This window comes from Cnephaeus nilssonii (assembly GCF_951640355.1).
Source record: "Cnephaeus nilssonii genome assembly, chromosome: 8".
In the NCBI taxonomy this organism is placed as follows: domain Eukaryota; kingdom Metazoa; phylum Chordata; class Mammalia; order Chiroptera; family Vespertilionidae; genus Cnephaeus; species Cnephaeus nilssonii.
In genome coordinates, this window is record NC_137079.1 from 39,907,409 (window position 1) to 39,927,997 (window position 20,589).

At 42.3% G+C, this 20,589-nt stretch overlaps 1 protein-coding gene across 4 annotated transcripts in view; it reads right to left on the reverse strand.

The window, feature by feature from the left end:
* Positions 1-17,829, reverse strand: part of CLYBL (citramalyl-CoA lyase) — a 225,071-nt gene extending 207,242 nt beyond the window's left edge. For 3 of the 4 annotated variants that reach the window (XM_079779151.1, XM_079779149.1, XM_079779150.1), the window contains exon 1: positions 17,734-17,829. In XM_079779151.1, coding sequence (XP_079635277.1) covers positions 17,734-17,807 — 74 coding nt within the window. In that variant the 5' untranslated portion in view covers positions 17,808-17,829. Of the gene's footprint in view, positions 1-17,660 lie in introns of all 4 variants that reach the window. The other variant, XM_079779152.1, reaches the window with a different exon arrangement.
* Between the last annotated feature and the right edge of the window lie 2,760 nt (positions 17,830-20,589).

Sequence of the window (20,589 nt, forward strand, 5' to 3'; positions counted from 1 at the left end):
ATCTAACTTGATATGACTATTTTCTTACCTTGAAAGTGACTTCTGGCAGACCAAAGAGATAAATGGAGAGACGGTGAATCTAAGTATATTTAGTAACATTCTTTCTCCTGGGGGTTGGGGGGATAACCTAAAACCATACAAACTAAAAATAATTTCTTAATTTTCAAAAGCAGTTGACTACTAAATAATGAATGCTTAGCGGGGGTGTGGGGGATGTTTCTCAGTGTCTTTTAAAACAGGCAAATTAACTTCTAAATGTCAAACATAAAAACAGTTCAATATGGCAGACTCTACTTTTAAAAAGATTTTTTTAAATTTCAAATTCAAATAAAACAAAATTCCACATAAATGGCTTACATAAAAAAAGCCTTCAAAAAACAACAAAACTGAACTTAAAACTCACACATAAAAGTTTTCCTTTTAAGACCAAGGATATCCTAAGATCATTTGTCATAGGCTTAGAAGTGGTGAAAACTAAACCAGCTGCCAAAAATTATTTACTTTGTAGCACAAACGACTAAGGATGTAACACCCACTAAGTGACCTGCAGAGAAAATGCAAGGTTAATTTATTCTGCATGTTTTTGGTTTTGCTCTCTGTTAAAATAATATTCATCACCATATTCAACTCTTCATGCATTTTATCTTAATAAAAAATAGAGGCAAAGGAAGGAACACAGGGGTAAAAAAACAGAGGGCGTGACAAGAAACAAACAAGTCAGGATTTCTTGGTTACAAATTAAAAAATAACCCATTCATTAAGAATAAATCTATGACAAAATACATCACAATACTTTTTTCCTCTCAAAAGTGTAGGATTAAAATTGGAATTATTATATTTACTGTATGTTCAACGTATTTTTATGTACATAGTATCTTTTGGATCTTTTCAGATTCAAAAATGCCAGCCAAAACACATAGCCCGAATGAATGTAGTAAACTGAAGCTTAGAGCCCTGTCAGATAAGCCAAAAATGTAGACAGTCCTGCAAGTATAGCAACAACAGGGCCTGGCTTGTTAGTCCTGAAAAAATACAGTATAAATTCTTTGTAACTGAAGCTCTGGAATGTCATCTGTCTTAAATTACATCCACCTGGGATTATGTTCCAATGACCAATATGGGCAGATTACTGGAACTTGAAAACCTCACTTTTTTGGTAATTGACATTTAAACTGTTTGAAGTTTCTCATTAAGGTCTCTTAAGAAATTAACTACAGATGTAGGAAACTAAGTATATAGTACTCAGAGAAATGAAGTCACCTGAAGGCTCCAAATAACTAGAAGTATTTAAATGTAGTGAGTGCATTAGAAGGAAGGGATGAACTAGCCTGCCCCAGAGGCTGCAATTTCATCACTTTTTCTCTATCCCAATTAGATTTCCCAGCACATTCTGAATGTAATTAAAAGAAAAGAGAAGGGCAAGAGGTTGAAATGACATGGGCCTACCACTTAGACCAGAGTACAGAGTGGAGAACTAACCTGATGAAGGCTGAGAGAGATTAAACATCTCCACTGCTTCCCTGTTGCCAACAGAATATAAATTCGGAATGCGGCCTGGCCTTGGAGGCCCTTCACAGCCTGATGCCAACACACCAGTTCAGCTTCATGTCCACCCCACTGCCCATACTCTACAATGGCCCACTCATAACTCCCTTGCCATCCTTTGCACCTGCAGTTCCCTTGGCCAGGAATGCCCTTGCCTCTCTGATGATCTTTTTAAATCTGCTCAGAGATCCACTTCCCTATGAGTAGTCGCATGTCCTCAGAAAGGCACTCTGGCCTCTGCTTTACTGCTTTCCATGATAATTCCATTTAATCAGCATTTCCTAAGAACCTACCATGGGCCAAGGCACTGTGGTGATCACTCAAGAATAAGATACAACAGAGGTAGGATTACTCCTTTCAGGCTCTCTTCTCCAGCTACCTCAAACTGCACACTAATCTCACAGGAGACACACAGAAAAGGCCCTCGGGAAATTTTTTCACCTTCCCACTTCTTAGGAGCTGCCAAGGACTTAGTAGGGGCATAATTCTCATTCTTTTCAGGAGAATGTATAAATGAATGACTGAATAATAAAAAGAAATGTGTTGTAGGTACTCTTAAAAAGAATACCATTGATATAGTCTAGAATTTTTTGTTGTAAAAAAATGTTATATGAAATACTTTTCCCATTTACTTCATAATAAATTCAATAATGAGTCCTGCAAGAAAAAGGTTTTCTTCTTACTAAAATAAAAAAAAAAACCCACGAATTTAAAAAGCATTTAAAGAGAGAAACTATATCAAGCAGTAAATTGATAAGCATATGATTATGAAGATAAGTTTCTTATCCCTCTTTAACAATAATCCTGGAAATATTACAACTTTTACTAATTCCTCAAAAACCTTACACTAATTAGTAAAATGCACCTGTGTCAACAGTCCTGTTTCTATCTTTAAAAGTCGTTTCTTCAGCTGATGCCTGGGGATCTCAGCACATTAAATGTTTGTGGAGCCTAAAAACTGCTTGTGGCTGCTGGTCACTGGCTAGTTGCTAATGCTTTGAGGTTCCCACATGTAACAGAATGTGTGGAGCCTTCCAGCTGGTTTCAGAAGCCCCCTGGTCAGCAGCTCCACCCAGGCCCTGCGCAGACAGGAATGCGGAAACAATGGGCCTTGTCCTCCAGGAGAGGAACGCCCAACAGGCATGAGACCAACAGCAGAACTCTGCCCCAAACTGGTGTGAGGGCTCATGACTAATGCCCGAGGGAGAAGACAGGCAGTAGAGGGCACTGGATCTTTTCCAACAGCAGCTAGTATCCCATGTTGGCCACAGGAGTTCACAATCAAAGGCAGAGTCCACGCCTTCCATGACACCTCATTCTAGTAATAACCAGGGCGTCTTGGGTAAGGAAGGGTGGGGAGAAAACAAAAACAGAAAATTTTAGAATGAAAGCGAATATTGTCTCAGATCCTGCTAAGATTCCTCCATGGAACTGAAAGACAGTTACCTTTTTTTGAGCACACCTTCCAGATCCTCAGTCAGTCCTGAGTTGAGGGAAGGAAGTGTGTTCCACAGGTGAGAAATTCCAAAGGAAACAGAATGTCCCTGGGACAGAAACACTGGCGGGGGGGGGGGGGCGGGGGGCAGAGAGGAGGGGACTGTTAGCCCCATGGACTCAGACTGGTGTGGCTCTCTGGTGACACCTGGGTGCTGTGGTAAAGCCATGCTTGGCCATTCAGATATCCCCTCTGCCCAGGACCTGTTTACATAAATGATTACAGACAAACATGTACAGAAGGCATTGCTTTGTGCTTTTGAAAATTCTCACAAAAAGGAGAATAAAGAATCTGAAAACAGCCCTGGACTGTGTTCAAAAACTCAAGCCAAAAAAGAACCTTCAGATTTGACCTCGTAAATTAGCAGGAATGTTTAGACAAATCTATAATCTAAGAAAACATACATACGCCCACAGTCACACATGAAAAGTTTGCCTTCCCATCCTCTCATGTCAACTGAATAACTGGAAATGAATTCTGTGTAGTGTGCCCATATGATGATATTTTCATTCAAGAATTTTTAATAAGTGCCTACTATGTGTCAGACACCATGCTAAGCAAGCATGGTGAGCGTGGAGTTCCCAGGCTAGTGGGTGGGATCAAACAAAAGAGGGCAATGCACCCATTCATGTTGCATCGTGAAACTAAGTGTGATGAAGAACAGGCTGCGCTGAGGGAGGACAATGGGACTGGGAGGGAGGACATGCTCTAGATGGTCATCCCCCTCCCTGAGGAGGTGGCTTTTATGTATGTATTTTACAGTAGTCCCCCCTTATCCTTATTTTGTTTCCATGGTTTCAATTACCCATGGTCAACTGTGGTCCAAAAATATAAAATGGTAAGAAAATTCCAGAAATAAACAATTCATAAGTTTTAAATTGTGTGCTGTTCTGAGCAGCATGATGAAATTTGCCATCGTCCCACTCCATCCCTCCCAGGACAGGAATCACCCCTTCGTCCAAGGTATCCAGGCTGTATAGGCTGGCTGCCCACCCATTAGCCACTTAATAGCCATCTTGGTTATAGGATCGACTGCTGTGGTACCCTGGTGCTTGGGTTTAAGTCACCCTTATAGTAGCCTAATGCTACATCCCAATGTCTACACCATTCACCTCCATCATCCCATTACATAGGTACTGCATCCTCTCACATCATCACAAGAAGGGTGAGTGTGGTACAATAAGATATTTTGAGAAAGAAAGACCACATTCACATAATTTTTATTATAGTATATTGCTATAATTGTTCTGATTAGCTACTGTTGTTAATCTCTTACTGTGCCTAATTTATAAATTAAACTTTATCACAAGTATATATGTGTAGGGAAAAAAACATAGTATATATAAGGTTTGTACTATCTGAGGTTTCAGGCATCTATGGGGGTGTCTTGGAACACATCCCCCATGGATAATGGGGAACTACTATATTTCCCTTTTGACATGCACTGTTTATTGATGTTCATATGAGCCAAGCACCATGTCCAGCATTCAGTGCATCATCGTAATTCTAACCACTCTCTGTGGTAAGTATCATGAGCCCCTTTTACAGATAGGAAAGTAAAGGGATCTGGCTAGTAAATGGCATGGCCAGGGCTCTGGCTCAGGTCTGTGTTACCATGGAGAAGTGCCTAAACATTGCTGAGCCTCAACATTGCTTTCTTTGCTTGAGGAAACAAGATGCTGAATAGAAGGGGCAAGACCAGACATTCCCGGGAAGGTACTTTAAAGATGCTAAGCAGAGGAGGGAAATGAACCAATTTGTATATTTAAAAACAGTTTGGAGGAAAAAACACAATGAGATACCACTCACGCCTCTAGGATATCTATAGTCAAAACTAATGGAAAATAACTAATTTTGGCAAGGAGCAGAGAAATTGGAACGCTTGTGCATTGTCAACAGATTGTAAATTGGTGAAGCCACTGTGGAAAACAGTTTGGTGGTTGCTCAAAAAGTTAAACATAAAATTGCCATATGACCCAACAATTCCATTCCCAGGTATACACCCAGAAAAACTGGAAACAGGTACTCAAACACTTGAATGTTCATAATGGGACCATTCACAATTGTCACAAGGTGGAAACAACCCAAATGTTCATCAAATGATGAATAGATAAACAGAATATATTCTATATCTACAATGGAATACTATTCAGCCATAAAAGGTAATGAAATACTTATAGATTCTACAACATGGATGAGCCTTGAAAACATTATGCTGAGTAAAAGAAGCCAATCATAAAAAGCCACTTATTGTATGATTCAATTAGATAAATATCCAGAGTAGGTACCTGCATAGAGACACAAAGCAGACTAGTGGTTGCCAAGGGTTGGGGGAGGAGGGAATGGGGAGTGACTGCTAATAGGTACAGGATTTTCCTTCGGAGTGATGAAAATGTCTTGGAACTAGATCAGGATTATAGTTGTACAACACTGTAAATGTACTAAGTTGTACACTTTAAAATGGTTAATTTTAAGTTATGTGAATTTTACCTCAATTTTTAAAAAATGGCTTAGAGGGGTACAGTAGATATGAAGGAACCTTTCTCACAATGGTCCAGACGAGAGATGACCATTTGGGTGGTGGCAGTGGAGACGAAGTGAAAGGGGCAGATTCAAGAGTATTTTTGGAGGCAGACTCAACAAATCTTGAAAACAGAATATATATGGTAACTAGAGGCCCGGTGCACGATATTCACACACTGGGGGGTTCCTCAGCCCGGCCTGAGCTCTCTCGTAGTGCGGGACCCCTCGGAGGACGTCCACCTGCCAAGGAGCAGGCCTAAGCTGGCAGGAGGACACCCCCCAAGGGGTCCTTAGTGCTGCCATGAGCCTGGCTTCTGGCTGAGTGGCATTCCCCCTGTGGGAGCACACTGACCACCAGGGGCAGCTCCTGCGTTGAGTGTCTGGCCCCTGGTGGTTGGTGCATGTCATAGCGACCGGTCGTTCCGCTGTTCGGTCGATTTGCATATTAGGGTTTTATTAAATAGGATATTTATGCAGGCGGCATGTAGCATGGGACGCAATGAGGGAGGTGAGGCAGGCAGCAGGGGGTAGGTTCTAATTGGATGGGTACTTCAAAAGCTCAAACCTAAATCTAGGAGAGTGGGTGTGGTAAACAGGATAATGGTTCCCCAAAGATGTCCATGCCCTAACTCCCAGAACCCGTGAATACGTTAGGTTACATGGCAAAGTGGAATTAAACTTGCAGATCAAATTAGGGTTGCTAATCAGCTGCCCTTGGGATAGGGAGATTAGCCTGGATTATTTGGGTAAGCTCAATATAATCAAATGTTCTCATAAGTGGGAGAGGGAGGCAGAAGACAGAAAACCAAAAAGATGGCAGCAGGAAAAGAATTCGACTGGCTTTGCTGGCTTTGGAGGCGGAGAAAAGAGCCATGAGCCAAAGAATGTGGACAGCCTCCAGAAGCTGGAAAAGGCAAGGAAATGGATTCTCCTGTGGAGCCTCCAAAAAGGAACACAGCCCCGCCAACACCTAGTTTCAGCCCATTGAGACCTGCTTCAGACTCCTGACTTCCAGAAGTGTCAGATAATAAATTGGTGTTGTTTTAAACCTCTTGTTTGTGGCAATCTGTTACAGCAGCAAGAGAAAACTAATACCATAGGGAAGCGTTGACAACTCAAGGGGAAACTCAACAGACCTGGCAACAGATGGGGTGTGGGTGGGAAAGAGATGAAGGCATCAAAGTCAACTCGGACTTCTGATCCTAGATCACCTTAATGAAGGAAAGGTGGCAAGAGCCATTAGGAGGCTTGGGGCTTCAGAGGAAAAGGGAGAGAGGGCTGCTGTTTGAGAGGATGGCTTCCAGAAGTAAGTAGCATTTGCCAGGAGCCCTGATGAATTGGCAGAACCTGAAGGATAAGGTGGGAGAAAGAGTGTGGGCCAATTAGAGGGGGAGAGGGCTGAGTGGGTACAAGGAACAGTGAGCATTCTGGGTGAATGGCGCAAGGTGAACAGCACTGGGAGAGATGTTGAAAAGGTGGGCGATGGATGAGAAGGCCTGTGCATAATACCCTGAGGGATCAAGACTTCATGCAGCGGACAGTTGGAGGACAGCAGGGAATGTGCACTGGGTAAGGGTCTGGATAACAAGATTGGAGTCCACTTTAGCAAGCTTAGAGTCAGTAAGAAGTGATGAGTGTGTGGGTAGCAGTGGGCGTGGGGGTAGGTTCTAAGGGTAAGACCCTCTCCAGTCTCAGGCATGTCACCAGGTCACCTGGTAAACCTGACAGCTCTACAGCACCAGGAAGACACTGATGATCCAAATTCACAGCCTGGGCCCTTGTCCAGAGGTTGGGGGTGAAGGAACATCACGAGCCTCTCTATGTCCACATCTGCTTCCCTGGTAGAGGAGAAATTCTCTTTACTGGCCCGACTCCTCTGCGGGTAAGGCATGTACAGAAAGCGTTCGTTAAAACGTACTATATTCAAGTGGGGATAGACATGACATTACCACATGCTGGTCTCCTCACATTCACTGGCTCACTAGGCGGACTGCTGACCACGGGCCCTCAGAGCACTGTCCTCCAATCACTGGGGCATCTGTGGGCCAACATGAGAGCACTAGGAGGGCAGGAGAAACACAGGCTGCCACCTGAATTGGGTGTTTGAACCGGGCACCTGGCAGCAGCCCCCGCTGCAGAGAGAGCAATGACGGAAGCACCTCCGACCTGGAGGACCTAAAGGATGAGGAAGCATAACACACAGACAAAAACACCTCCCACGGTGGCAGGAGGAGTTCAACTTAACTGAGTGCAAACTGCACCCATAAGTTTGGGGGAGGCAGAGCTATTATCTTCACTCTCTGGTCAAATTGAGCTGAAATGGACCAAAATAATTCAAAGCTCAAAAAGCCATGTTTGGTGTTCCTGAATTCTCCAAATTCCTTTCAGATTATGGAATGTCAACTGGAAGGAGGCATCTAGTCCACCCTCCTTGTTTTAACTGTGAGAAAAATAAACCTCAATTTAGACAAGGCCCTTGAACAAGGTCAAGGTCAGCACTGGACTAGCACCCCACAGTATTTATCCAGGATCTTCCTGCTTATACCAGAGAATTAATAACTTGATTTTGTGAATGGTTTCTTCTTTTGAAATTTGTAAGAATAACCTGAATAGCACCAATACGGATATTAAACCAATTCTGATTTTTAGGATCTTGAATAAGTTTCTATTTTAATCTGTACTAAAAGCATTTTCCTGAGGGCAGAAATCATACCCACTGGTATAATTTAAAGATGTTATCACCATTTCAAAGACATCCATTTTCGATTCTAAACCTTAGCATCATGTTTCTGAGCCACAGGGTGGAAACAATCCAAATGTCCACTGATGGATGAGTGTGTGTGTGTGGCGGGGGGGGGGGGGGGGGGGGAGGGGCGAGGATGAGGTACATACACAGAATAAAATATTATTCAGCCTTTAAGAGTAAGGAAATTCAAACACATACAACATGAATAAACCTTGAGGACATTATGCTAAGGAAATAAGCCAGACACAAAAGACAAATATTGCATGATTCCAGTTATATGAGAATCTAGAATAGTCGAATTCATAGAGACAGAAAGGAGAGCAGTAGTTACTGGGGCTGAGGGGAGGAGACAATGGGGAGCTATTGTTCAATGGGTACAGAGTTTCAGTTTTCGATGATGAAAAAGTTCTGGAGGTGGATGGTGGTGATGGTTGTACAACAATTAAAACAACTTAATGCCACTGAACTGTAGACTTAAAAATGATTAAACTGATGAAAGTATGTTATGTATATTTTACTACAATAAAAAGGGTACTAATCCCCCAAGAAAACTATCTTAAATACTTCATTTCCTAAATTTGTTGTGTGTGTGTGTTTTTTGGGTTGTTTTTTTTTTCATTAAGCAAATCTATACTTGAGACTTACTATGTGCCAGACAGTATGGTATAAAAGAATAAAGGTTGGGATAAACTGGCCAAGTCCCTGCTCTCATGAACATTTGGGGGGTGGGGGTAGGGTGCAGACAGACAATAAACAGATAAATGTACAATGTCAGGTGGAAGTGAGTGCAATGGAAAAACCATTTAGGCAGAGTGAGGGAGAAGAGAGTGCAGAGGCGGATGTGGGGAGGGGTGCTATGATTACAGGGTGGTTGGGAAAGAATCCTCCCAGGAGTAACATCTGAGCAAAGACTTGAAGTGGCAGAGTGCTGCAGGCAGGGGACACAGCTCTGTAAAGGTGTAACGGGGTGGAGAAGGGAATAGGAGGCACAGAACACAGAGCCACTTCTTGTTTCTTATAAACTTTTCAAAGGACAGTCGGTTAGTACAGAAGTATTTCCTCTACCATCTATGTGTCTTTCATTTGTCGTAAAAATGATCAGGAAAACCAACTCCCCTATCTTATTCTAATAGGCATGTTTGTAAGGAGACAATTTACATCTCCCATGGCTACTAATTTACATCTTCCATTGCTAGAGCGCCCTCCAGTGTCTCTGTATGAAAATAGCACTTGGCTTGGACTTTTTTCCCCCTTGATTTTTTTTTTGTATTTGGCCAAAAAATAAAGTGGGCATATCATCCCTCTCACAAAAAATACTGAGACTAATTAAGAAGACAATTCAAGTGCAAGTGCTTTAAAATAAGCCTGCACAGCCTATAAACTGGTACAATGTATATATGTGCAATGATGTTTTTAAATGACCATATAAACTTTAAAAAGGTTCAAAGAGAGGCCCTTATTTTGATAATATACAATTGTTCGGCATTGTAGAACTTTCAATTAAACAGAAAACACCACCTACCACTAAACTGTAACCCTAATTTTACTGGGGGTGGCAAGTAGAATAATAAAGTTTTTTTAAAAAGTGTTGTCTTAAAATTTTCAATATCCTGCAAATACCCCGCACTGGAGTGACTACCTTCTCAGTCAGAATATAATGCAGAGAAACTGTTAAGACAGTCTTGCCCAAACCAAGCGTCCTAGTGAAATAGAATCCTTGCTTCTCATGGAAATTGGCTTTGTTCCTTTTTTATGAAATCTGGCATCTTTGTTAATACAAAAGCCTAGCTAAGAGGAAGATGCTACATGTGGTGTAGTTCTGAAGAGAACTTGCAGGAGAGGTAAAACTTCATGGCCGTTTACAGAAACACCTTGTAGCTAGGTCAGTGTGACAGCCGAGGCCCCAGAGGGTAAAACCACCAGTGGCTGACAGCCGGGGGAGGGGTTCTTTCCAGGCCTGGAGCTGCCTGCTGTGTAACCAACAAGACAGTCTGCTTCCTGTACCCTGCGTGGGTCTGCTGATGCCAAGGAAAATGGGCAAATAAGCCTCCACACAACATACTGGAATCCAGGTATCTATCTCCTGAATTTCTGGAGGGTGATTTGACAACAAGCATCAAAAGGCTTAAAATGTCCATACTCTTTGATCCAGCAAGTTCACATGTAGAAATTTACCTCCAAGGATACAAGTAAGGGTAGCCAAATTTGGGTATAGGGACACTTATCTCTGTACTTCTAAGAAAGAAACCTTGGAAATAGACCACATGAACAACTGTGGTTATATACATACAAATACAAGTATGTATGAGAGTTGTGGAACAATAGTGAACATCAGTGCTCCAAGGTCAGGTTAACCTTCTAAACTTTAACCAAAACATAAAAGCAAAGCAACTGCCCAGCCAGCATGGCTCAGTGGTTGAGCGTCAGTCTATCTACGAACCAGGAGGTCACAGTTCAATTCCCTGTCAGGGCACATGCCCGAGTTTCGGGCTCGATCCCCAGTGTGGGGCGTGCAGGAGACAGCCGATCAATGATTCTCATTCATCATTGATGTTTCTGTCTATCTCTCTCCCTTCCTTTCTGAAATCAGTAAAAATATATATTGAAAAATCACAATACCGAAAATAACATTTTATAAACTCAAACCCATTCTTTGTTTTTAAATTGAATTTATTGGGGTGACATTGGTTTGCAAAACGATACAGTGTTCAAGTGTACAACTCAATAAAACATCATCTGCACACTGCAACATGCGCCCAAATCTCTTTCCTTCCCGTTACCTGTCCCGTTACCTGCCCCCGCCCCTCTTTGCCCACCTCCACCTACTCCCCACCCCCTTTTCCTCTGGCTATCACCACACTGTTGTCCATGTTTAAGTGTTGTGTGTGTGTGTATGTGTTTTGCTTAATCCCTTCACCTTCAAACACATTCTTGATCCAAAACTCTAAGCTGGGATGACTTTGGCAAAATTGCAGAGAAAGGACCTTCAAAAAATCCTACCCTCCATAAAAATAATGAAAATATTTACCCACATTGTCAGAATCAACTTTTTCCAGAACTCTAGAAATTAAACAGTCTTACAGCAATCTGGAAGCATTTACTGAACATGGACGAACAGCAAACTATGTAAGTTTTTTTAACTTACCCTATGCCTCCTCTCCCCAATTTGGTGGTAGCCTTGAAAATCAACAGCCACAATCACCTGAAAACCAGCAGCCTGGCAGCCACTGGAGGAGGCAGGGCAGCATTAGAGCTCTTTCAAAGCCCCATTCCCAGAGAACTGTCACTATTTGACCCGTCTGGTGGGTCCCTGGAAGACCCCACTTGCAAAATTGACCTGACTTGGAGCTCAAAAAGTGAAAACAGCATTTTCTCTGAGGGCGTTAGTTGAAAACAATCGGAAGCAATTATCTAACATGACAGCTACCTGAGATGGTGGTTAACAATTGGTGCAAAAACAGACTAACCAAAAAGCTTAGTAGGAAAAGCTGGAGAATGAGATATCCATAGTAAATCTAAAAGGACATGCACAATTATAGGGCTGCTGCTAGCAGACTCACTTTAAAAGAAATACTAAGGGAAGTTTTTCAGGCTGAAAATAAGTGATCCCATAATTCAAATTCACACACACAGCAATGGTACAGGCAATATGTAATTATAAAACACAGTATAAGTGCATATTTTTACTCCTTTCTTCTTTTACCTAATTTAAAAAACAAAGGTATAAAAGAATACTGTATAAACTGTATTGTTAGGCCTTTAACATACAGAAATGTAATATATTTGCCAATAATAACACAAAGGAGGTGGGTGGGAGCAAAGATGTACTGGGCTACAGAAATGGCACCAGATGGCAACTCAAATCCACAAGAACAAATGAACAGAACCAGAAATAGTGAGAAGATTATTATAACAAATATACTATAAAGTATATGTATATATGTTTATATATAGTATGTGTATATGTATACTTCCATCTCCTTTTCTATGTTTCTTTAAAAGAGATAAAATTATATAAGTAATAACTATAACAATGTATTACCAAATTTACAAATATATATAAATATAATGTATATAGCAATAATGCCACAAAAAAAGAAAGAGGGATAAAACTATATAGAAGTAACATTTCTCTATCTTCTAGAATTAAGTGTAAATCAAAAGTAGGTTCCAATAAATCAAGATATATATGGTAATGTACAAACAATGGAATATTATCCAGTCATAAAAAGTACTGAAGTTCTGATAAGTGCTACAACATGGATGAATCTTGAAAACATTATGCTAAGTAAACTAAGCCAGAAACTAAAGGACAAATATTATATAATTCCACTTATATGAAATATCTAGAAAAGACAAAGTCAGAGAGATGGGAATAGATTAGAGATTACCAGGCACCGAGGAAGGAGGAGTTATTGCTTCACGGGTACAGAGTTTCTGTTTGAAGTGACAAAAAAAAATTGGAAATAGAGAGTGGTAATGGTTACACAAGAGTATGAATTTAATAATGCCACTAAGTTGTACGCTGAAAATGGTTAAAATGGCAAGGCTATGTCTATTTTACCACAATTTTTAAAAATGTATATGGTAAGCCACCCCAAAATGTATATGGTCACTAAAAAAAACACCAACTTTAAAAATAATTAAAATATCATTAAAGAAATTGAAAATATTACATTAGAAAATATTAACTTAAAACAAAAGAAAGCAGCAAAGAGTAGGTGTACAGTTGTTTGTATGGAAAATGATACAATAATTAATAACAATATAAGAATAAACTGTGTTTGACACACTCACAACTGTAAACCTACTTTTGCCCCACCCTTTATACACATATGAGAAACCAATACCAAATAAACACATTACAAAAAGAAAAACTACAGACCAATATCTATTATGAACATAGATATAAAACTCTCAACAAAAATATTAGCAAATAAAATCCAACAATGTATAAAAAGAGTTATAGCACAGCTGGCTTGGCTCGGTGGATAGAGCGTCAGCCTTCGGACTGAAGGGTCCCAGGTTTGATTCCGGTAAAGGGCATATGTCTGGGTTGTGGACTCAATCCCCAGTGTGGGGTGTGCAGGAGGCAGCGGATCAATGATTGTCTCTCTTCGTTGATGTTTCTATCTCTATCTCTCTCCCTTCCTCTCTGAAATCAATAAAAAAAAAATGTAAAAAATAAAGAGTTATACACATGAGCAAGGGGATTTATTCCAGGTATACAAGGCTGGTTCAACATTCAAAAGTCATTAATGTAATCTGCCACATCAACAAGCTACAAAACAAAAATTATATGATCGTATCAATTGATGCAGAAAAAGAACTTAACAAAATCCAACACTCATTCATGACAAAACACACACACACACACACACACACACACACACAAACAAAAAACTGTCAGCAAACTGTAGATTAAAAAAATTGGATCAATATGCAAAAAAGTGAATTAGACAAACCTTACACCTATTATAGAAATTATCTCTAAATAAGTATAGACCTAAGTATAAAACACGGTACTGTAAAATTTCTAAAAGGGAATGTAGGAGAAAATCTATGTAACCTTGGATTTGGGAATGAGTTTTTATTTTTTTATATATTTTATTGATTTTTTACAGAGAGGGAGAGAGAGGGAGAGTTAGAAACATCGATGAGAGAGAAACATCGATCAGCTGCCTCCTGCACACCCACCACTGGGGATGTGCCCGCAACCAAGGCACATGCCCCTGACCGGAATCGAACCTGGGACACTTCAGTCCATAGGCCGACGCTGTATCCACTGAGCCAAACCAGTTAGGGCTCGGCGAGTTTTTAAATATAACACCAAAAGCATGATCCATGAAAGAAAAAAACTGATATGCTGATGGCTAAAAAAGAAAAACTTCTGCTCTATGAAAAGTATCATTAAGAAAATGAAAAGATAAACTACAGACTGGAAGAAAATATTTGCAAAATAAAGGACTTATATCTGCAATATGAAAACAATGCTTAAAACATAACAATAAGAAAAGAACCCAATAAAGAAATAGGAAGATCTGAATAGACACCTCACCAAAGATACACAGATGATGCGCAACATCAGGCAATTTTAAGTTAAAAAAAATTAACATATTAAAACAGTAACATATCTATTAGAATGGCTAAAAATTTTTTTAACTGACAATACTAATTGCTGACAAAAAATAATTCATGAAATTAATAAGTGATTATGGCAAACTTGTAGGACACAAATTAATATTTAAAAAGTCTATTGCTTTCCTATATACCAGTGGTCAGCAAACTGCCGACAGGACCATCATAGTTGGAATGCCAAAGAGAATAGCCACTTTGGAAGACAGCTTGGTACTCCCTACAAAACTAAATATAGTCTTACCATACACTCATACTTCTAGGTATTTATGCAACTGATTTGAAACTTATATCCAAAACCTGCACACGAATATTTATAGCAGCTTTATTCATAATCAATAAAAACTAGAAGTAACCAAAATGTCCTTCAATAGGTACATCTATACAATGGAATATTATTCAGCAATAAAAGAAAATGAGTTATCAGGGCACAAAAACGACATGGAGAATCCTTAATACCTATAGCTAAGTGAAGGAATGCAATCTAAAAAGGCAAACTACAGGGTGGGCAAAAGTAGGTGTACAGTTGTAATACAATAATTAATAAATAATACAAGAATAAACTGTGGTTTTTATACTCACAACTGTACCTACTTTTGCCAACCCCTGTATAGAAAGAGTAAAATGATCAGTGCTTGCCAGGAGTTTGAGAGGGGGGTGGATGAACAAGCGAAGCACAGGTGAATTTTTAGGGAAGCAAAACTATTCTGTATGATACTGTTATGGTAGGTACATGAAATTATGCATTTTCCATAACCCAAAGAACTTTATAGCAAAAAGAAAGAACTTTATAGCAAAAAAAGTGAGCCTTAATACATGCAATTTTTTTTAAAATCATTTGGGAGGTAGGGGGATCCCAGGAAAGAATGCAGGCCGTGACAAGAGAATCTAACTGTAGTACAAAGATAGGAAAAAACCTCATGGAAGGGAATGGGAGAAAAAGGTGCTAACCTAACTAACTCTGGAAATGAGTAGACCCTGTAAGGCTAAAGGGAACGGAACTGCACATAAGCACTGTACTCTAGTTGATAGTTTTTTTTTATTGTCTAAAGTTTTACATTTGTCTTCTTTTTCCCCAGTTGACCACCCCCGCCACCCCCAGTTGATAAAGTTTTTGCCCCCATGAAGTATGGTCTAACAATTCAGATACTGCTATATGAGTATGCTGAAATTAAACAATTAAGTAACTAGACGGCTATGGTGGGATCCAGGTTTCTCACTGTTTGGAGTGAAATTTTACAAATAAGCAAGGGAGAAGTCTAGAATGAGCCATATAGTAATGGATTAGAAGTGGAGGCTACAGGGTGTCCAAAAAAAAAAAATGTCTACACACTTTAACACCTGATAGCTCAATTTCGAAAATGAAATGTATTTTAATAAACACTGCCTTTATAATTATTCAACGTGCGTATGTATATATTTTTGGGACACCCTATATATGAATTCATGTTTAGACTAATGTAGATACAGATGGTTACATATAGAAATATTTGTAGATGTGTGTATATGCATGGGCTGCTATTCACACGCACATATATCTCTTTGCTCTATCAGCTAAGGGGGGGTTAATGGAAACGTTACCCCTAATAATAGCACACCTAGGAGTGAAAAGTTATGGTCCCCCAACTTGAGGGCAGAGTACGTAAATTGAGCAGTGGCCACAGAGAGCAGCAGGGCTGGAGACAGGCTGGGCAGGGAAGCACCAGACAGCACTGCAGCAGGGGCAAATGTTGGAGGGTTGGGAAGAGGAGTCAGCAATGGTCCCTGCCTGTCAGCAATGTTGCTGATGCTCTAAAAACCGGAGGAAAAAGCCAGCAAAAGCATACAGTGCTCTTTACCTCCATTAGCACTGGCTCATGCAACTGAACTTGGGTAGAAATGAAGACTTCCTCTAATCAGGCTTTCCTAAGTTCACGTATGGCGCCTTTACCTCTCCCATCCCATGTGTTCTGAAGACACCAGGACGGGAGGATTTAAGTCAGGGTGTAGCCTCTGGAAAGCAGCCTGCATGGAAGCCTGCAGCCCAGGCTGTGGTGGGGTGTGCAGGTGTGTTGAGAATGAGCCAGTGCTGATGGAGGTGAAGAGCACTGTACGCTGGGCACCGAGCACCTTACAAGTAGGTGACTGCGTGTGGTCACTGGACCCACTGTTGAACAGGCCCCTTCGTAGGCCAGAAAAGAGACCTTCTGGAAGGGTCTGCATATACACCTCAATGACTCTGGTTCCAGGGCCGATCCCCTGAGCCGGGGGCCCTGTCCCTGGCCTGAGTGTAGGAAATGGGAAGGTGGGATGCATTCACCTGGTCGGACTTGGCATGGGACACTGGTGAGTCAGGAAGCAGGGAGCAAGCAAATGTAAGAAGTTCTGGAACCACAGACTTGGTTTCTGAACCAAACTCCGAGCCTCAGTTTTCCCATCTTTATAAGCAAGTCACTGGACTTCACAAGGTGGTCAAGGAAGCAAATGAGATAAGGTGTATCCAGGCAAGTGGGTGACCAACGGTTCCCAAAGTGTGGTCCGAGGACACCTGAGGGGTCCCCGAGACCCTCCTCTCTGAAAGGGTCTAGGAGGGCTTCCCTTTTCCAACAAGTATCTGCATCTATGTGAGATCGAAATCTCCTTGTATATTTCCCCCAGAACAGCTGATATGAGAATTGTCCTTTATTAAACCACAGGTTTTCAAAAATATAAAACCATGCCACTCTTCTTACTTCATATATATATAGATATAGATAGACAGATAGATAGATATAGATATATAGTTATTTATACATTAAAGATGTCATTTGTGTTAAAATGTAATGGGTTTGTTATTTTTAAATAAATATTTTAAAGTGTTTTAATTCCTCATACAGTAAAAACCAAGATACAAGCAAAAGCTGTTAAGGGTCCTCAGTAATTTTTCACGTGTAGAGGGGTCCTTAGACCGAGCAGTTTGGGAACCGCCTGCGGCACACACCAGGGAAGGTGCTCCAGTTCCCTAGGTGAGCAGCTGAGGTGACGCCAGGCCTCTTTACGGAGCCTCCGCGCGTTCACCGCTCCCATTAGCGGGGAGGCTGGTTCGTTTCCCGGGGCTGACAGACCGAAAGTCTGCACCCACGTCCCGGGTCTGCACCCACGTCCCACAGGGAGGCGCGAGCAGGGGGCGACCTTGGCAGACAGAGGTCGGCCGGCGCACGGGGGCGCACAGCACTCCAGCCCCGCCGGGGTTCCTACCGGGACTCGGGAAAACCCATGGTGCCGCGGGCTGAGCCCGGCAGAGCGGCGGGTAAAGGGAACCTGCACTCACAGCCTCGGCAGCGCCGCCGCCGCCGCCGCCGCCGCCGCTCCGCGCGCCGCCCTCCGCAGCAGACGTAGCGCCATCTTCCCCACGCATGCGCGGAGCCCCGCCTGCCCGTCCCCCTGCGCCCCGCCCCCGCCGCCACGCCCCTTACTCTCCGCGGCGTGGCCACGCCCCTCAACACTACTTCCCGTGCCGGTCTCAAGGCCCCGTTTCCGACCTCCCCGCCTCCCCCGCTCTCCTGCACGCCCCGCCCAGCCCCTGCAAGCCACGCCCTCCCCGCTGAGCACCTGCTCTCCGCACCTGCCCTGATCAGAACTTCCTGGGCTGAGCTGCGGGGGGGCTCCTTCCTGAGCAGGTTTTCTGCTGACTGAATCCAACTCTTCCCCGTTACTTGTGGGGTTTTCAAGGCGGCTATTGACACACCTTGCATTTTCTAGCCTGAACAGGACACATTTTCTAGGAACGTGTTGTTTTTGTTGTTAAAAACCCTGCCTTAAAAAGTTTGTGAGCGTCACCATGTGCATGCCTTGGTTAACAATCCGTTATGGGAAGTATATGCCTGTAATAGGCAGCTGTCTGAGCCGGAAACATAACCTTCCCCTGCGACTCTGGCCAGTCTTTCAGCAAATACAACTCCTCCGGCTTCATAGTCGGGACACTACTAAGGTATTAAAACAGAGTTTACTAGTTGTGTGACTGGCAAAGTTACTTAAGCTCTCAGTGCTTTAGTTTCCTCGTCTAAAAGATGGGACTATAAATAGTACTCACCTCTTAGGGTTGTTATAAGTATACTAGAAGCCCGGTGCACGAAATTTGTGCACGGAGGGGGGTTATCCCTCAGTCCAGCCTGTACCCTCTGCAATCTGGGACCCCTGGAGGGATATCCGACTGCTCGTTTGGGATCGGGCCTAAACGGGCAGTCGGACATCCCTCTCACAATCCAGGACTGCTGGCTCCCAACTGCTTGCCTGCCTGCCTTCCTGATTGCCCCTAACCGCTTCTGCCTGCCAGCCTGATCACCCCCTAACCACTCCGCTGCCAGCCCGGTTGATGCTTAACTGCTCCCCTGCCAGCCTGTTTGCCCCCAACTTCCCTCCTCTGCTGGCCTGGTCACCCCTAACTGCCCTCTCCTGCAGGGTTGATCACCTCCAACTGCCCTCCCTTGCAAGCCTGGTCCCTCTCAACTGCCCTCCCTTGCAGGCTGGGTGCCTCCCAACTGCCCTCTCCTGCTGGCCATCTTGTGATGGCCATCTTGTGTCCACATGGGGGCAGGATCTTTGACCACATGGGGGCAGCTATATTGTGTGTTGCAGTGATGATCAATCTGCATATTACTCTTTTATTAGATAGGATATTGAGTTAATTAATAAGCTTAAAACCTTGCTTGGCCCAGAGCAAGTGATCAATAGTGTCATCACATCAATTCCCTTCTTAAAACTTTTAGTGGCTTCCAATGGGAAGCATTTAGAGTAAAACCTAAATTCTTCACTACAACCCTGATCTGACACCTGCCCGTCTTTCCAGTCTTGTCTCACTTTCCCTGTCTTCATTAAGTGCACTAAACCCCCTCCCACTTCAGGGCCTTGGAACATGTGGATCCCTGTCTCCAGAACGCTCATGGCTACAAATTATCATCTTCCAGGACACTTACCCTACCTGCCACCTGTGCAAAGGGACCTGTACAGATGACCCAAACTCGATAAATAAATTGATTTCATTTTCACAGTAACCTGATCATTTCCATCACAAACCTCATCACAATGTTTGAGTATTTATGAACTTTCTTTTTTTAAAAATATGTTTTTATTGATTTTGTTTTTCTTTTTTTTTTTAAATTGATTTTTAGAACAAGAGGAAGGGAGACGGGTAAGGAGACAGAAACATCGATGAAAGAGAAACATTATTGCCCTATCTGGTTTGGCTCAGTGGATAGAGCATCAGCCTGCGGACTGAAGGGTCCTGGGTTTGATTCCAGCCAAGGGCACATGCCTGGGTTGTAGGCTCAATCCCCAGTAGGGGATGTGCAGGAGGCAGCTGGTCAATGATTCTCTCTCATCATTGATGTTTCTCTCTCTCCCTCTCCCTTCCTCTCTGAAATCAATAAAAAAAATTTAAAAAAAAAAAAAAAGAAAGAGAAACATCATTAATCGGCTGCTTCCTGCACAACCCACACTGGGGATTGAGCTCACAACCTGGGCATGTGCCCTGATTGGGAATCGAACCCACGACCTCTTGGTTCCTGGGTCGACAACCACTGAGCCATGCCGGCTGGGCGTGAATTTACTTTATTGTTGCTTTGCCCACAGTGGGAGAAATAGCAGTTTTCAACATGGGAGGGAACTGTAACCAGGTGGGCTTTTTGGGTGCATTATTATCATTTAGGAGGCAGGGCTAGGGCTGTGTGGGCAGTCCCACTGAAAAAGGCTGCTAGTGCTCCATCTACAGGAATAAAATGAAAATGTTCCACTAGCCTCATTATAATTCTGACAACTGCCAGAATAGTTATCCTTATTAAGAATGCCCTGGCCCAGCCCTGGCTGGATAGTTCAGTTGGTTAGCATCATCCTGATATGCCAAGGTTTCGGGTTTGATCCCCTGTCAGAATACATACAAGAACCTACCAGTCAATGCACAAATAAGTGGAACAACAAATCGATGTCTCTCTCCCCCTCCCTTCCTCTCTCTCTAAAATCAATAAAAAATAAAAAGAATGTCCTGAACCTTAAGGCTAATTTGCTGATTCAATTTCTTTCTGATTCTGCTTTAAAAAAGTATAGCTATGCCTATTCTCACCAAGGATGTTGTGGTTTTATTGAGTTTCTTCATGAAATTACAAACTGGTAGGTTTTAAGAACTGTCTTC